At 43.0% G+C, this 17003-nt stretch overlaps 1 protein-coding gene across 1 annotated transcript; it reads right to left on the bottom strand.

The window, feature by feature from the left end:
* SMIM11A (small integral membrane protein 11A) lies at positions 1-15875 on the bottom strand. The gene is made up of 4 exons (XM_008074064.2): positions 15708-15875; positions 12039-12155; positions 6029-6206; positions 1-182 (listed from the first exon to the last, which is right to left on the bottom strand). Exons 2-3 carry the CDS (start codon positions 12048-12050, stop codon positions 6042-6044), a joined length of 177 nt encoding a protein of 58 aa, XP_008072255.1. The 5' UTR covers positions 12051-12155; positions 15708-15875; the 3' UTR covers positions 1-182; positions 6029-6041.
* Between the last annotated feature and the right edge of the window lie 1128 nt (positions 15876-17003).

Here is a 17003-nt window from a genome sequence, read left to right as displayed (position 1 = left end):
TACAAAGGTATTTTATTTGAGTAAACAAAATACTGTATTTTTTAAAAAGCATATAAAAAGTCACATTATTTTAAGTTAAAAGTATAGGTTGGGAGTTTATCCTCTGACATGTCATCCAATAATTAAGTCCTTCTTCCCTTCTCAGCTGCCATCCATTCAAGCTGACATTTACATTGCAAAATCTAGAAAGGAAAACCAAAGGGATAAGCAGGGAATGTTTTACAAGATTGTAGCTAATGTTTTACTTTCTCAGCATTCACACTTACTTTAACCATTTAGATTTAGCAGAAACCAATGAAATTTACTAATGAATATATTTTTAGCATCACAATTTCCCTCCCATCTGAAGCCCCTTTTGTTTGAAGCAAGGTTCCAGTCTTTGCAAGTTCAGCCCTGGAAGCCATCCAGCCCTGATTTAACTGGCAGGTCACTGGTGATGACTGTGGGAGGGAAGAAGCCTTTGTAATCTCAAACCTAATCTTTTCTTCCTCTTCTCAGTTTAACACACAAAAGGACTGTCAGGAACACAAATCTAATAGACAGTATTAATTTAAACTGCCTTCCCCCACCCTCTTTATTTTTTCTTTCCCCCTTCCTACTACCTACTCCTGAGTTTCAGTCAATAAAACATCTTTAAAGAAAAAAAAAAGGAGTTCCCATAACAGCAACTTCTGTGAGGCAAAAGCCTACAGGGCACTGAGGAGCAGCAAGCAGTGGGCAGAAGTTGGAAAGGGAGAGTAACAGGGAAGTGCTCCCACAGGCTCACTTGCCTGCATCGGGGAAGTCAGTGCAGCTCAGGCTGGGCAGCTGAGTGCAGCTGACCCGGGTTCAGCTTCCGGTACTGCTCTTCACCATGTGAGCCGTTCTTTCAGTCTGAACGTACCTCAAAGTTGTCAGAACGTACCTCAAAGTTGTCAGAACTGAGTAATAGTTGTACATGAAATGCTTATCAAAATGCCAAGCACAGAAAGATCACTCAATACGTGTTGCTACTATTCCTCATAAGTAAGCCTGAACCTTGGCAAAAAAGTTCCATAAGGGAATTCCAATTTACAGTAGCATGGAATCTTGGCGTGGGCTGGAGTTTTGGAGGTTACCTAGCCCAGCGGTTTTTATAGTGATCTGCTGCTGAGGCCCACATAATGTGGGAAATATCTGTGTCGATCTAATAACTCAACACAGAAACTCGGAGAGCAGTGAAGATTTAATAGAAATCTTGCAAGACAGGTGTCTGGTAGCAGGAACACCAGAGAGGGTTACAACAGGCATATTTATGTCCTAGTGCACAAGTTTCTCCCCTGGTTCTCCATTGGCTGGGTACCATAGAGGTTACAATCTCTCCAGGACATCGCCTGGGCAATTCTCATTCAAATAAGGCAAAGTACATGTTTCCAGGCTTCTGATTGGATTTCAATATTTACTAAAGGAAGCCCACCATTTTTCAAATACAGCTTGCCAAAGGGAGCCCGCCGTTTCTTAAACAGTCTGCCAAAGGAAGAACCATCAGGAAATGGAGTGGGAATCGCCATTTTGAACAGATAATTGATCTCCATCTACAATTGTGTAACCATTATGTCTTTTACTTTCAACTACTTTAGAAGACCCATGTATGAATAATCTACTTTCCTCATAGAGTGGCTGTTCCCCTAAATCAAGACTGGCTTTGGTTTGGTATTCAATAATATCTAGGCAACTATGATTTGGTTCCTCTTAGTTTTATTTCCAGCACTTAAGAAAGTTGCTGGATTAAGATAGAAATCTATACTTAATATCAGGTCATCTCTTTCTAATAGTGTTGCTTCATATTTTAAGATTCAGGAATCAGTTAACCAGCACCCAGTTCTCTAACTTAAAATTGTTCAGACTTAATGAGGAATGCTGACCATGAGAGTTCCTTTGAAAGTTAACTTCCAACTTTCCTCCACTAGCAGAGCTATGGCTACAATAGCCTGGACACATTCTGGCCAGCCCCTAGGTACAAGGACTAAGAATTTAGATTTGAAGGCCACTGGTTGCTTCTTTTCACCACAGCTTTGGATAAGTGCCCCAAAGGCTGCACTTTGATCTACTGTTACAAACAGATAGAAAGGCTTTTCTAAGGATGGCAGATCAAGGACAGGACCATGATTAAATCCTGTTTTAATTTTTCGAAAACTTGTATTTCATTTTCAGTGCATTGAAGGAAATTCGGTGTTTCCTCCACTAATTTTGAATAGAATTGTTTAGTTGCATATGAATCAATCCATAGTCTACAATAACCTAGTAGGCCTAGGAATTTTCTTAATTTCCATTTTGTTTTTGGTGTGGGATGGTTAATTATTCCAGTTATTCTTTCAGGGCTAATTTTTCATTTACTTTCACTAATTAGATGTCCCAGGTATTTTACTTCTTTTTCTAAAAACTGTAGTTTATTTTTGGAGAGACTTAATCCTTGATGTCCTAAGAAATTAAACAAATTTATGGCAGTTTCAGAAACTTGAGTTTCGTCTTTGCCTGAAATTAAGAGATTATCTACATGTTGTAGGAGTTGAGTATCAGGCAAGAGTAGAAACTTCTCTAATATAGTTTCTAAAATCTGGCTGAATAAGTTGGGAGAGTCAGTAAAGACCTGTGGTAGCAAAGTCCAGTGGTACTGTTGTTTTCTACCATTTATAGGATTTTCCCATTCAAAGGCAAAGAGGTCTCTACTCTCCAGATCTAGGAGGCAGGCCCAAAAAGTATCTTTTAGGTCCACCATGCTAAACCATTTATATTCATAGGGGATTTTACTAAGAAGAGTACAAGGATTTGGAACCACAGGATGTCAGGTCTGCATTATTTGATTTATTGTTCGCAGATCCTGTACTAATTGGTACGTTTCATCAGGTTTCTTTACTGGAAGTATTGGGGTGCTATATGGCGACATACAGAGTTTCAATAGCCCATCTTTGATAAGGCTCTCCATTATTGGTTGGAGACCTCTTTTTCCTTCTATTGGGATAGGATATTGTTTTCTACAGGTAATTTCAGTTGGTTGTTTTAAAGAAATTTTAACTGGGAAACTTTAGCGCCCCTCCCCCTTTTCCTTCTTTGACTCATACTTCAGGATTAATCCTATTTTCTTCTTCTTCTGTGAGATATGCCATTTGGATTTTAATTTGATCCTGTTCTACTCCCATGTTGAGACCCAGCTGAACAATTAAGTCTATACTCAGGATTTATTCCTGCTTCTGGAACAAACAAGAATGAACCTTTTGTAGTTCCAGCTTCAGTCTTAATGGTTGTTGGTTCAAATATGGTAACCTGGAATTCCTTTCCTTTCACTCCTAAAACTAAAATCTTTTCTGGTAAAAATTTAACACTTTTGGGTTGGAAGATTAGAGAAGAGCAGGCTGCCCCTGTATCAACTAAGAAGACTTTATCTTCTTCTTTAGGTCCCACCTTTAACTTTATCAAGGGTTCCTGGTAGGGTCTGACAAAGGGGAACCCCTGACTTTTCTATTCTCCATCTAATGCCATTCCTCCTCTTTCTTCCATAAAGGACAATCCCTTTGAGATGTCCCAGTTTCCCACATTTGTAACATTTCCTTTCTCCTTCTTAGGGCCCTTGCCCCCGAGTTTGCCCTTTCTGGTTTACCATCTTTGTTCAGGGTGAACCTCGGGGTGGAACCACACTTCTTCTTTCAACTACTCTCTCTACTATGGTTACCATAATTTTTGACATTTTTTTTTTTTTTGAGTTGGAGTCTCACTCTGTCACCCAGACTGGAGTGCAGTGGCCACTCTCTTTCCTCCAAAGACTCAGATGTTTTCTCTCTCTCACCTCCTGATCAAAGGGGAAACATAAGAAAGGCTCCAGGAAGCCAACAGAGGGCATAATCCCTCTCTTCTGATAAAACAGAAGGTTTATTATTTACATATAGAACCAAAGTTTGACACAGCCAATCCTCATCACAGTTGAATTACGGCCAGAACACTGAGGGTTGGCAGATTGATTCCTTGGTCTATATAAAACAACAGAATTTAATCATTTTATTTTATTTTATTTTTTCTTTTCTTAGTTCTTAGTCATCCTTCCAATCTCTTAACATTCACTCCAGTGGACTATCTGGGGGAATTTTGGTAGAGTTGCCCTAACTTCCTCCTTCCTAGGCCTAGAATTTTTATTTCCCATTTGCAGTTACCAGGCAAATGATCTGATTCCTGATTCAAGGCTCCTAATGTGCTCAACCCTGCTACTACCCCTGTATTGGAGGTTTCTTGCATACATTAGGACTTGCTTCATTTGTCTCCAGTCATTTCCCTTGAAGGACAATGGAACCACAGATTGGGATTACACATTTACTTTGTATCTAGGATATGTCTCAGTCACACACACTCAACCTCCAAGAATCTCCCAACCCCCAAGGCAGTACTTATAGACCCAATTTTCCTATGTTGACTTGTGCACGAGGTTACCAGGTTTCTGCAGATTGGTGCCTGCCTTTTTGAGCATCTCATTCACTGACTCCTAACTAACAAGTCTCAGGTTTACCTGCCGAGTTGTGGGGACCTGGGACACCCAGATGGAGTAAGCCACCGAAAACCTGGTGGGACGTGTCTCCTACTCCAATAGAGACCTGATCCTGCTGGACCTGATCCTGCAGTTGTAGAAATCCTGGATGAGCCCTAATATTGTGGGAAATACCCATGTCCATCGAATAACTCTACACAGAAATTCAGAAAGCAGCAAAGTGAAGCTTTAATAGAAAACTTGCAAGACCGAGTGTCTGGTAGCAGGCACACCCGAGAGGGTTACAACAGGTATACTTATGTCCTAGTGCACAAGTCCTTCCCCTGGTTCCCCATTGGCTGGGTACCACAGAAATTACAATCTTTCCCGGAATTCACCTAGGTAATTCTTGTTCAAATAAGGCAAAGTACATGTTTCCAAGTTTCTGATTGGATTTCAATATTTACTAAAGGAAGCCTACCATTTTTCAAATACAGCCTGCCAAAGAGAACCTGCCATTTCTTAAATAAAGCCCACCAAAGGAAGTTCAGACTTTCTTAAACAAAGTCCACCAAAGGAAGAAGAATCAAGAAATGGAGTGGGAACTGCCATTTTGAAAATGAATCATCATTTTGTTCTTTATAATAAGAATCACCGAATCAGTTTCCTAAAGAAAAGATGTCTAGACCCAGCCACAGATAGAGTGGAATCTGTCTGAAGCTGGAGCCTGCAAGTCTGCATTTTAACAAGCACCCCAGGCAATTCTGATCATTAGCCAGGTTTGGGAACTACTGATCTAGAATCCCCTGCCACCATATTTGAAGCCTCTTATTTTTAAAGAAACATAGAACTCAACATAACAAATTGGATCAACACACCAAAATCAAGGAAACTCCCAACAGTCATGTGTTAAATCTGTAAAAGAAACTTAATAATAACTTCTTGCCTTGACATATCTGGCCCACAGCAGTCATTAAATTCTCAGAGTCCTGAGGCCCAAATATGTGTTAAGAACCACTGCAAAGCCAGGCCCGGTGGGTCACACCTGTAATCCCAGCACTTTGGGATGCTGAGGAGAAGGACTGTCTAAGTCCAGGGGTTCGAGACCAGCCTGGGCAACTTGGAGAGACCTTGTCTCTACAATAAATTAAAAAATTAGCTGGGCATGGTGGCACGCACCTGTGGTTTCAGTAACTTGGAAAGCTAAGGTGAAAGGATCGCCTGAGTCAAGCAGGTCAAGGCTGCAGTGTCCTTGAGTGCACCACTGCACTCCAGCCTGAGAGACAGAGTGAGACTCCATTGGAAAAAAAAGAACCACTGCAGGTTTGGAGCAGGGTGAACTAATGCTGAGCACCTTGGCTAAGCAGCAGACAGGGCCTAGGATCAGGATCTGCATACCTGGCCCTGAGACAGACCAGTTCTCCCCCAGAAGACCTCTGGGGATACATGCCCTCACACAGTCCGTCAGACTGGAGGGATGTGGAATTCTCAGATCTATCACATCTGATTGGTCTCCCCTAACCTGCTGGATGCTTTCCATTTGCAAAGTCTAATTACCTCTGATTTCCCTTTACTTGTCTTTCTTCTCTGATTGCCTCTTCTTCTCAGCCTCCAGTTCTTGCTGTTTAGCTTCCAGCCTTTTCCTTTGGTATATTTTCACTCCAGCAAATGCTAGGCAAAGAATCAATGTTTTCGCTGCCAAGATATACAGGAGTAGGGGCACGTGTTCGAGAACCTTCAAGAAGAAAGAAGCCATTCTGAATGTCCTATCATTGATGCAGGTGTTTCTTTTATGTTTCTTCACCCAACAAATATTTCCTGAGAAACTGTTCCACAAGGGGTATGAAGCTAGAGACTGGTGCTATACTGGAGACCAAGCGAACAAAGTCCCTGTCCCCACGTGGCAGTGTAGTTATACTCTGCTCTCCATCACTGACTTGGTACTGGCTTCCCAGAGTGGGCCACCCATCAACTGCAGGCTTGGTAACTCTGGTCCCTCACAACTCAGCTGTGCAATCTGCTGACCACACAGGTCCCTGCTTCTGAGGCAGGAATGAGATCTAGTGAAAGGAGCTGGAGTCAGGAGGCCTGGGTCACAGCTATGCTCTGCCACTGACTGACTGTGTGACCTGGATCAGTCACTGGGCCTTTCTGAGCTCCTGCCTCTTCATCTGCAAAGTAAAACTGGACCAGATCTTTTTCTGGACCCTCTAGCTTTAGTACATAATTTCCTCGTTTCCAGCAACTCATTAGCATGGACACGTGAAGTTAAAATAAAATACAATAAAACTGAAAACATCAAAACCGAGCTATTTATTAACTGGCTTCTGTAAACCCGTTGACTAAAATGAAGCCCAGGATAACTATGGATTTGAAATACTCACTCTTTGCAGTAGTAGGTTTTATTATGAAATTCTATGTATCACAAGAGTATCTTAAAGCAAATACTACACTAGTTTCATAGACATGACTAGCATGATCTGAATGAATTATGAGTGTTTTGTGTGATTTAAAAATTCCTTCCCAAATAAAATGAAAAGGTAGCGTTTGTTGAGTAATTGTTATTTTGGAGGACAGGGTAAGATTATCCCAATGAAATCATTAGGTTAAACTTCCAAACATCATTTATTACATGTAATGCCAATAAAATGAGATTTTACTATGGGAAGTACATTTGAACTCTCTCCAACAGTTTAACTAAAGGTGACCGAAACTAGTTAATGAGAACAATATGCTCACAGAACCAGAGGGCTGGAAAGGGCTTTCGAGATGACCTAGTCTACCACCTTGTTTTATAAGCGAGGAGAGCAGAGCCCCTGAAGGGTGAGCGGTCTACCCATGGTCCACAGCTCACTCATGAGGATGTCGGAACTGGAACAGAACATTCGAATCCCCGGGCAGTCCCTTCCACTGATTCCTTATTTTAATGAAATGAAATTAACGAAATTATATCTATGTATACATACATTCCTATCATTTTATTTAAGTCCTTTATGACTCAGACCTAGGTGTGGATCTCACGTTTAGAAGATGTAGCATCAGCTGCCACAGACTGGGAACTTTCTGGCGCTAGATGCCTGACACAGCTCTTTCCCTTCCATCCCCAGCTCCTTCCTCAAGGCAGAGAGACGGCCCTCACTGTACAGTCGAGAAAAGGCAAAACACAGGGAGGTTAGCAGCAAGCAAGGCCAGGTCTGACCCAGGTCCGCCTGCTCCAAGGCCTGATGTTTCAACATCCCACTACCCTGTCATATATATGATGTGCTTCCCACTCCCACCAACTTTGCAATTAAATTATGCAAATCAGCAATGCCTGGCTACCAAATGCACCACAGGCACCTGGACTCATTACCTCTGAAATAATTTAACTGGTCACATTTGGATATTTGTGGAATGTTGTGATAAGACACAAATATAATGGATATCATGGGAGAAGGGGAAATGCAAATATTAAATGGTTTTAATTTAACGAAAATAAGAACACAAGAATACTCGGTAACTAGACAATAGTTTTCAACCACAAAATCATTTTCACAGTAAAGAATAAACATAACATAATACACTTCAGGCACTCTGACACAGTATAAAAGACTAAAAAAGTTATGAAAGTGAAACTTTTAAACTTTTTATCCTGGTAAGTGTAAGCAGCTTAGAATACTGATTTGGTTAAACCTCACCCCTCTGTCTGCCAATAATCCTCAAATTCCTCTGCTTCCTTGAAGGTTCACATTCCAGAGGTGAAAGTCTGACTCCATGTATACAAAGCACCTATGAAAAGGATGTTTAACATTGTTGTATAACCCTCTCTTTATATTATTAGGATTTTCTAGGCTAACCAATAGACTGACTGACTCATGCTAAGAAAAGTTGCTCTTCCAATTTTCTACATCTCCCTGGATCAGCCAATGGAGTTCTATTATGGTCCTCTGTGATCTAAACACAAAGCAGCTTTAGCAGCTGCAGGAATGTACTGTCCCCATCAGAAGTTAAAAACCCACTGAAATGGAAGCACATTGGTCAATGGACACAGGTGCATGGCTTCATTATTTACCTTCCTTTTATTTATTTATTTTTTGAGTTGGAGTCTCACTCCGTTGCCCAGACTGGAGTGCAGTAGCACATTCACGGCCACTGCAGGCTCGACCTGCTGGGCTCAGCAATCCTTCCACCTCAGCCTTCCAAGTAGCTGGAACTACAGGCATGCACCAACACACCCAGCTAATTTTTTGATTTTTTAATTTAATTTAATTTAATTTTATTATAAAGATATGGGGTACAATTCAGGGTTAGGTATACAAACGTTGATTATGCAGGTACCCTTGTTGATGAGGTATGCCCCTCCCTCCTTTAGCAGTTCCCCTCAACTGCCAATCCCACATCCTCCCTCCCCCGACAGTTTCTCACTACTGTCAATCCCTTTCTTATAGTATTAAAATTGGTCAAGGTCTGCTTATGAGTTAGAACATATGGTACTCTGTTCTTTGTTTCTGTGATGGATCACTGAGTATGATCGACTCCAAATCCATCCAAGTTGCTGCTAATTTTTTGATTTATTGTAGAAATGAGGTCTCACCAAGTTGTCCAGTCTGGTCTCTAACCCATGGGCTCAAGCAATCCTCTCACCCCGGCCTCCCAAAATGTTGGGATTATAGGCGTGAGCCATCGTGCCCAGTTTTATTTACCTTCTTTTTAAAGGCAGTGGGGCAGCAGGGGTAAGAGGCCAAAGTTTGGAACTGAAAAGGAGGCAGAGCAAGGGTGGCAGAGGTCAAGGCCACTAAACAGGCTAAAGTGAAGGGCTTCAGGACACCCTTCCTGACCTTCTCTAGGGCACTAAGACTCAGTTATGCTAAATCCCTTCCTCTAGCTAGGTGTGGTGGCTCACGCCTGTAATCCCAGCACTTTGGGAGGCAGGTGGAGGCAAGAGGATCACCTAAGCCCAGGGGTTCGAGACCAGCCTGGGCAACTTGGCGAGACCTTATCACTACAATAAATTTTTAAAATTAGCTGGGCATGGTGGCATGTGCCTGTAGTGCCAGCTACTTAGAAGGCTGAGGTGGAAGGATCACCTGAGCCCAGTAGGTCAAGGCTGGGGTGGCTGAGAATGTGCCACTGCACTCTAACCTGGGTGACAGGATGAGACTCTAACTCAAAAATAATAATTAATAAATAAATAAAATTTTAAATCCCTTCCTTCTGATTTCCGTCTGACAAACCCCACCTATCTCTTGAAACACACAGACCTTCTAGGAAGAAAACTAATGTTGCTGGAGTGGACTAGACCTATAGTAATTATTGCCAATATCTGTGAAATGGTAATAAGTAACTTTTTCAATACTGAGGCCACACTCATTGCTAATCACAGGTAGTGTTGACTGATGCTGCTAGCCATGGCCCACTAAGCCAGAAGGGGAAGGGCACAGGCCACACGGGGGCTACATAATCCCTTCAAACTCCTGCAGTTCTCTGCAATCAGATATAAAGAGGGACCATTCCTTTCTGACACTAAATGGAAGGGCCCATGTTTAAATATAATCTGCTTCCTGGAAGCCATGGTGCTATGGCTGCCTGAAGCTGGGAAGGCATAGGCAGATTTTGTTCCCAATGAAGGAAAGGACTGTCACAAACAGGACTGGCCTGGGTGGTCAAGTGGGTTGACAAACCCCACAATTAAACAGACAAACTTTTCTATGTATAGGTGCTGCAGCATCACTTGGGAATTTGTGAGAAATGCAAATTCTCAGGCTCTACCCCATATCTACTCAGTCAGAAACTGGGACTGGGGCCTGCAATCCTTACCTTCACTAGTCCTCAAGGTGACTGTGATACACTTGCGCTGAGAGAACCACCGCATTGGAGTATAAAATACAACCTTTGAACCTTGTTGACACAGACTTTAGTGCCAGTTACTGCACCTCGCCTCTACCAACTTAGCCACTGAAGTGGTTAAAAGCTCCCCCTAAACTTCACCCCACTGCTTTCTGCTCCTTCCCCCTCCTACCTTCTCATTGCTTCTTTCCTTTCCAGCCTTTTCACTGTGAGCTCTGACCTCACAAGGCATGCTAAACAAACTCTCCTAACGTCTTCAACCCTTTTACAGAACACTCACTCTGCGTCCTTAAACCAGATTTTCCTGGAGAAGAGAGGCTCTCAGCCCTCCTGCAGGGCCCCCTAAGCCCCGTGGGGAGCTACTCTCCTAGCTCCCTAATCCTGCTTCCAGACTTTTCCAGTTCCTCTTTGCAATAGAAAACCACTGAATGTTTTGAAAAAGAAAATGCTTTAATAATTAAAAAAAATAGATACAATAAGATCCTACATTTGAAAATACACACACCACACTTACATATATAGAAGAAATTACACCACAATTGTTCACTCTGGCGAGATGGTGAAAAGATATAGAAATTGTATTTGATTTTATGCTTTTCAAAATGGCTACAATAAACATATATTTCAGTGGCTGCTCTCTTAACCAACCCCCACCTCACCTTACTAGCGTTAGGGATTTTAACAGTAACACTCGCTTTTCTCTCTGTAAACCTGCTGACTGTTGCCCACAGCCCAATGAATGCTTGCAGCTAGCAGGCTACTTTCTGGTTGCCCTTGAACTTCTGCTACCACCAGCTGAAATCTAATGTCTCACAGGGATCAGCTGTGTTTACTCACCAACCAGCTTATTTAAGTTGTACTTGATACTTTATTAGATAAGCTATTTTAACGTTATACTTATGAAATACAGTCGTGTAAAGAAAAAGTTGTTTCCATAAATACTAGGTTGAATGCTTTGAGACTCAACTTTGCATTGTAAAAAATAAAAAAGATGTTGGCAAGACAACTATAAAAGATTAGGGAAGAACATCAAAATCTGGAAAGACTGTATATGCAGACTGCTTCATAAGATCTTAATCCACCATCTTAGTCAATTCAGGCTGCTAGAACAAAGTGCCACAGGCCGGTGACTTAGAAACAACACACCTTTATTTGTCAAGCTGAAAGTCTGAGATTGGGGTACAACATGGTTGGGCTCCAGTCAGGACCCTCTTCCAGGCTGCAACTGTTGACTTCTTATTGTAACCTCACATGGCAAAAAGAGGGTGACAGAGCTCCCTGGAGTCCCCTTTACAAGGGCACTAATCCATTTATGAGGACTCCAGCTTTATGACCTAATGACCTGCCACAGGCTCTATCCACCTCCAAATACCATCATACTGGCATTAGGGTTACAACATATTGAATTTGAAGGGGGACACAAACAGTAAATCCACTGCATCTTCTTTAAAGAAACCAAAATGTGAAATTGTAGGAAAAGCTTTAAAGGTATAGTTTTTGCAAGAAAAATGAGGCAGCTCTGAAATTAGTAGATGCACACTCAAAGAGAAGGCCTGGCCTTCTTCCAGAAATCTGGTGAATAAATATACACTTACATGTTCTAATTTAAAATGAAACATTAAATATTATTATGCTTTCATCTTTTTTTTTAAATCAATCTTCTACAGAACTGTTATTCTGAATTTTTATAATTAAGAGGAATGAAAAAAGCCAAACCACAAATGTTTATAAATATTCTCACCTTCCAGTTCATGGTAGATCAACTGGAATTCACTCCTGATTAGCATAGGCTCCCCCAAGACAAGTACATGAGGAGTTGGAGCTAGAAGGTCAGGTTCAGGAAGCCTGAAGATCTGATCTGGGTGGGAAGAAAAGAAACAGGTTGGTGTGGGGTTTCGAGGCAGACCACCTCAGGAAGACATCTCTTTGATGGATAGAAGACAAGCTCTCAGAGAGGCAGATTGTGTCCTGACAAGGTAACCTAGAGTTGGTGGGAAGCAGATAAGGACTGAGACAGGCCTAATTCTTGTCGGCAGAAAGCTCTTCTTACAGCTCTCTGTAGCCTCCAGTAGAGGTGACAGTGACACCCCTGAGGAAATGTGCTCCCATTCCATTCATCTCTGGACCTAAAAGCCCACATCTAAAACATGTCTCTCTACCTACCACCTGTGCTGAACACAAGTCAGTTTATAGATGAGTATCTCCCTGCTTTTCAGTTTCTCTGAGTGTTAATCTTGTTTTTTAAAGGATTACTTGGGTGCAAGAAAATAAGTGACAGGAAAGAAAAATGTCCTAGGAAAGCAATTCACACATAGAATTCCCTCTAAAGCATGAGGGAGACCTAGCAGAAGGTAAGGCAAGAAATGACAAGGCAGGGACATAGCTGGAGCACAGGATTTTTCCAGGGCCTTGTATGGTACTATTTTTAGAATATGACACATACCCCAAGAGACAGAAAACTTGTGCTCTGGATGAAGAATTTACACACTCTGGTAAGTGATTTCCCTCTTGGGACCTTGGTCCCATCTGTAAGTAAAGAAGCAAGTCAAGCAGATGGTGTCTAGGGTCCTACTTTTTCTGAAACTAGATAATTTATAGCATTATAATCCTAGCTTGGTTGGCCGCAGTGGCTCACACCTGTGGCTTCCAGCACTTTGGCAGGCAGAGGTGAGAAGATCGCCTGAGCCCAGGAGTTCAGGACCAGCCTGGGCAACTTGGCGAGACTTTTTCTCTACAAAAATAAAAAAATTAACCAGGCATAATAGCGCACACCTGTAGTTCCACTACTTGGAAGGCTGAAACAGAAGGATCCTGAGCCCTGCAAGTCAAGACTGCGGTAGCTGTGATTGTGCCACTGCACTCCAGCCTGGGCGACAGAGTACGATTCCAACTCAAATAATAATCATCATCATCATCATCATCCTATCGTAACTTTACTGTACTAGGCCATGCTAAAGTGCTTAGAAGAATTAACTCATTTAGTTCTCATGACTGTCCTACAAGGTAGTTTAGTGTCTCCACTTTATACAGGAAGAATCAAAGCTTAAGTAACACATCCCAGGTCTCACAGGTGGGACTGAGATTCACACCCATCCAGTCTGGCTCCAGAGACTTAAGCTCAGAACCATCATGATGCAGAGAGCTTTGCGTTCAAGATTCTCTTTAAGTGTACTTACAGTTAGAATTAAGAAAAGTGGTTTAAAAAAATCCACAGGCCTTTAGAATGGGGTAAGCCGAACTTCAATGAAGATATTTTAAAATCTTTCAATTACAAAAGCACCTAAATATTTTTATACTTCATACTTCATCTATTCAAGGTTACAGTATCCTGAAAGCAAACCAGAAATTGGCAGATAGTCAAGTTTTCCCCATGACTTTTTCAAAGTCAGATAAGCTAACGACAGGAATTCAAATTGTAGATCTGTTTAAATGTAATGATGGTGACTGACGGTACTCATTACCCTCATGTATCAATGGCCCACTTGTCGGTAAGGAGCAGCAGATTCTGACCTCCATAGAAGAAATATGTTCCTAACATGTTATATAACCTGTTGCTAGAATTTTACCTTGGAATATCTCTAATAATCTTATTAGCCATGTTGTATATTAAAATAAAATATTTAAGTTCTTGTGAATTTTATTTTTATAATTCCTTTTTTAATTGAGTTGTACACAAATATGAGTTTGGCTGTTCCCCACAAATTTTCTGAGTCCAAATTAGAGTCCAATGAATCGATGTACATAGGATATTGGTTGCAAGGTCAAGGATGACAAACAGATCCAAAAATCTTACAGGAGGAAATAAATGAAAAAGAACATCCTGGTCCTCTGGCAAACATGTGCTACGTTTACTAGCAGTGTGACCTTGGTCCAGCTACCTGGCCTCTCTAAGACTCAACTTTATCTCTAAATTCTCCTTCAGATTGAACTGTAACCCCCTAAGCAACATGCTCAGTACGTAGAAAGTACTAAATGAATGCTAACCATTAGTTATCATAAATCTCTCTTTTTCCACCAATGGACATGCCAAGCTGAAGGATAAAGACAAGTGGCATCCAACACAAAATGCAGTTATTCTAAAACAGCAGGACATGGAATAAAAAACATTAACCTGAGGACCAGGAGAACTGGAGATCTGGCACCAATGGCAGGGCATATGAACTGGGGCAAGTCATTAACCCTCTGAACCAAAGTATTCTCATTTTAAAAAATCAGAACCCAATTCTGCAACTCTGAAATCCACAACTCACCATCCTCTGATATTACAGAACCTGACTGTAAACATATACTGGCAGCTGCCTCAACATTATAGCTAGGAATGATAAAAAATCCAAGCTCTTTAGGAAAGAAACATATCTAAAGTCAATTTGCAATAGTAGTGGAAGGGTTGGGGTAAGGGTGGGAAACAAAAGGGCAAACTACTCTGATCAGCCCTGATCATTCCCATGCACTGCCTCTGATTTATAACTTTCCCCCCACCTCCCTTAAATTACATGCCCCAGGTCCACCATTTTAACAGTACCCTGCAGGTTTCTGCAAATGAGAACTAAGAAAACTAAAAATATCACTAAGCTATTTGCTCTGCTGACACATGTACACCTGATGCAATATTAGAAACAAGAGGCACCTGGGATCTGAGGGTTGGACTGTAAAAGCCAACAAGATGGGGACAATTTTAAGAAGCATAAAACCTATGAAGAACAGGTAATTTTAAACACCCCTTGGAACTATCCAGTCTTAGCTTAAAAACTCACAAATAATAAATGACTTAAGAAACAATTCCAAATCCTTCTACTTCCTTTACTACAAAAATATCCTGAGTTTTCCTTTGCCTGGTTTCTCCAGAAACAAAACAGCTATTCACTTACTCTCGTTAGGCCAATTAAAGCACCAAGGACAATGTATTGTCCACAGTCTACGTTTTCTTTTTGGCACACCTAACAAACTCAAGGGTCAGTCTATCTCTTGGTGTCTAACCCCTTCCAGTCACTAAATCTGGCTGTGTCCTCTGCCTGGCCGTTCTGAAGCTGTTCTCATTCCCAGTCTCTACTCTTTTCACCTCAACCCTTCACCCAAGCATTTTAGGTAAGAGTAGGTATGGAGAGAGGGCTGCCAGATGAATCCTGGGCATTACTTGGTCATCCCAGGTCTGCACGGGGCCATGATCTTCAAAAAACCATCCATCCCCCAGCCCCCTCCCCGATCTCAATTGCCCAGACTCCACATCTCTTTGGTGCCTGTGCTTTCTGCGCAACCCTGGGCGAGTCACTGAATCCCTCTGGGCCTAAGGTCCTCCTCGGTAACCCAGGGTCACCCTGGGGTCCCCTCCCCACCCTCGACATTCGGGAAACAACAACTGCCCCACTCTGACCCGAAGATGAGGGCCAAGAGCTGCCATCACTTCCCCTACCCTTCCACAGAACAGCGTGTCCAGAAGGTTCGCGCTTCCCTCCAGAGTCTCCGGCTGGAACTGTCCTGGGCCCCTCCCAGGCCGCGCGCCGGCCTCAACGCGCCAATCCGTGGTCAGGCAGAGGCGTCCTGCGGGCGGGACAGTGGCGCCTTCACCCTCCCAGCCCCACCCCAGTGCGCAGGCGTTTGACCCGGAGAGGAAAAGCAAGCGCAGGGCTGGCCGCCAGATCCCAGAGCCCCTAAAGAGCTTCCGGAGTTCGGGTCATGTTCCCTCTGACCTAGACGTAACACACTTACATCTCCCAGCGGAGGATGTCCCGCGCGCGGTACCCACACAAACCGCGACTCCCAGCGTCCTGCCCGGGAAAACTACGCATCCCGAAATGCACTGCTCCGCGCGCCGGCGCAGTGGACCCGGTAGTCGCCTTGGAACGCGGCTCCATGCGCAGGCGCAGCGGGTAAAGGCTGTGGCCGTGGGGCGTGCCGCTATGTGCGCAAGCGCAGTGTGTCTCACGAGAGCCGCTCTGGGGCTGTGACGAGGGCGATAGGCCCCGCCATCCCGGAGCCGCCGAACTGTGGGGGCTGGCACCTTCGTCCAGGCCTGGGGGCATTTTCTCCCTTTGAACTCCCCTGAGCTGGAGGACGGCAGATGGAGGGCGGATCTTCAAGGGGCCCCTCGCCCTCAGTTGTCCTCACATTCCCTGGATGCCTCCTCCAAGGACACGTGGGTGCTCATAAAGTTTCCAGATTTAGCGTTCGTCCTTTCTGACTAGGGTGCATCCATTTTTCTTTTGGGGTAACGGTATGGTGCCCCAATACTAGGTTTCCAGATTCGTTCATTCAACAAATGCTTTGTAAACCCGTGCAGAGTTTGAGCCCACTCAGTCCTTGCCCCTTGGGAGGGCACAAACCAGTTACCCAAATGCAAGGATAGTAAGAAGGATGTCTCTAGAGTGCTCAGCGCGTACTCTGCCCACCCGTGTATAGATGAGGAAACTGAGATTAGGGGAGATGAAGTGGTGGGCGCTAGAAAACGTGTGAATTGCAGCGGCAGAATGGAGATGTGAACCCAGGCGATCTAATTCCAAAGCCCATTAGGACTCTGTGGTAATGAGGTACAAAATGTTAGAGAGTGCAGGGGGAAGAACAAACTTAGGGATAAGGGGGTTGGTTCTGTTAACAAGGGAAGTTTACCTGGAGAAAGTAACAAAAATGGCTTTGTTATAAGCACTTAGAGGCTATTGTCTAATTTAAGTCTCATAACAAGCCTACAAGGGACATGCCGTAATTATAACCA

Source organism: Carlito syrichta, unplaced genomic scaffold (genome assembly GCF_000164805.1).
Source record: "Carlito syrichta isolate Samal-C Ts95f unplaced genomic scaffold, Tarsius_syrichta-2.0.1 Scaffold316292, whole genome shotgun sequence".
In the NCBI taxonomy this organism is placed as follows: Eukaryota; Metazoa; Chordata; class Mammalia; order Primates; family Tarsiidae; genus Carlito; species Carlito syrichta.
Note: the sequence above shows the minus strand (reverse complement) of the source record. Positions and strands in the feature narration are given on the sequence as shown.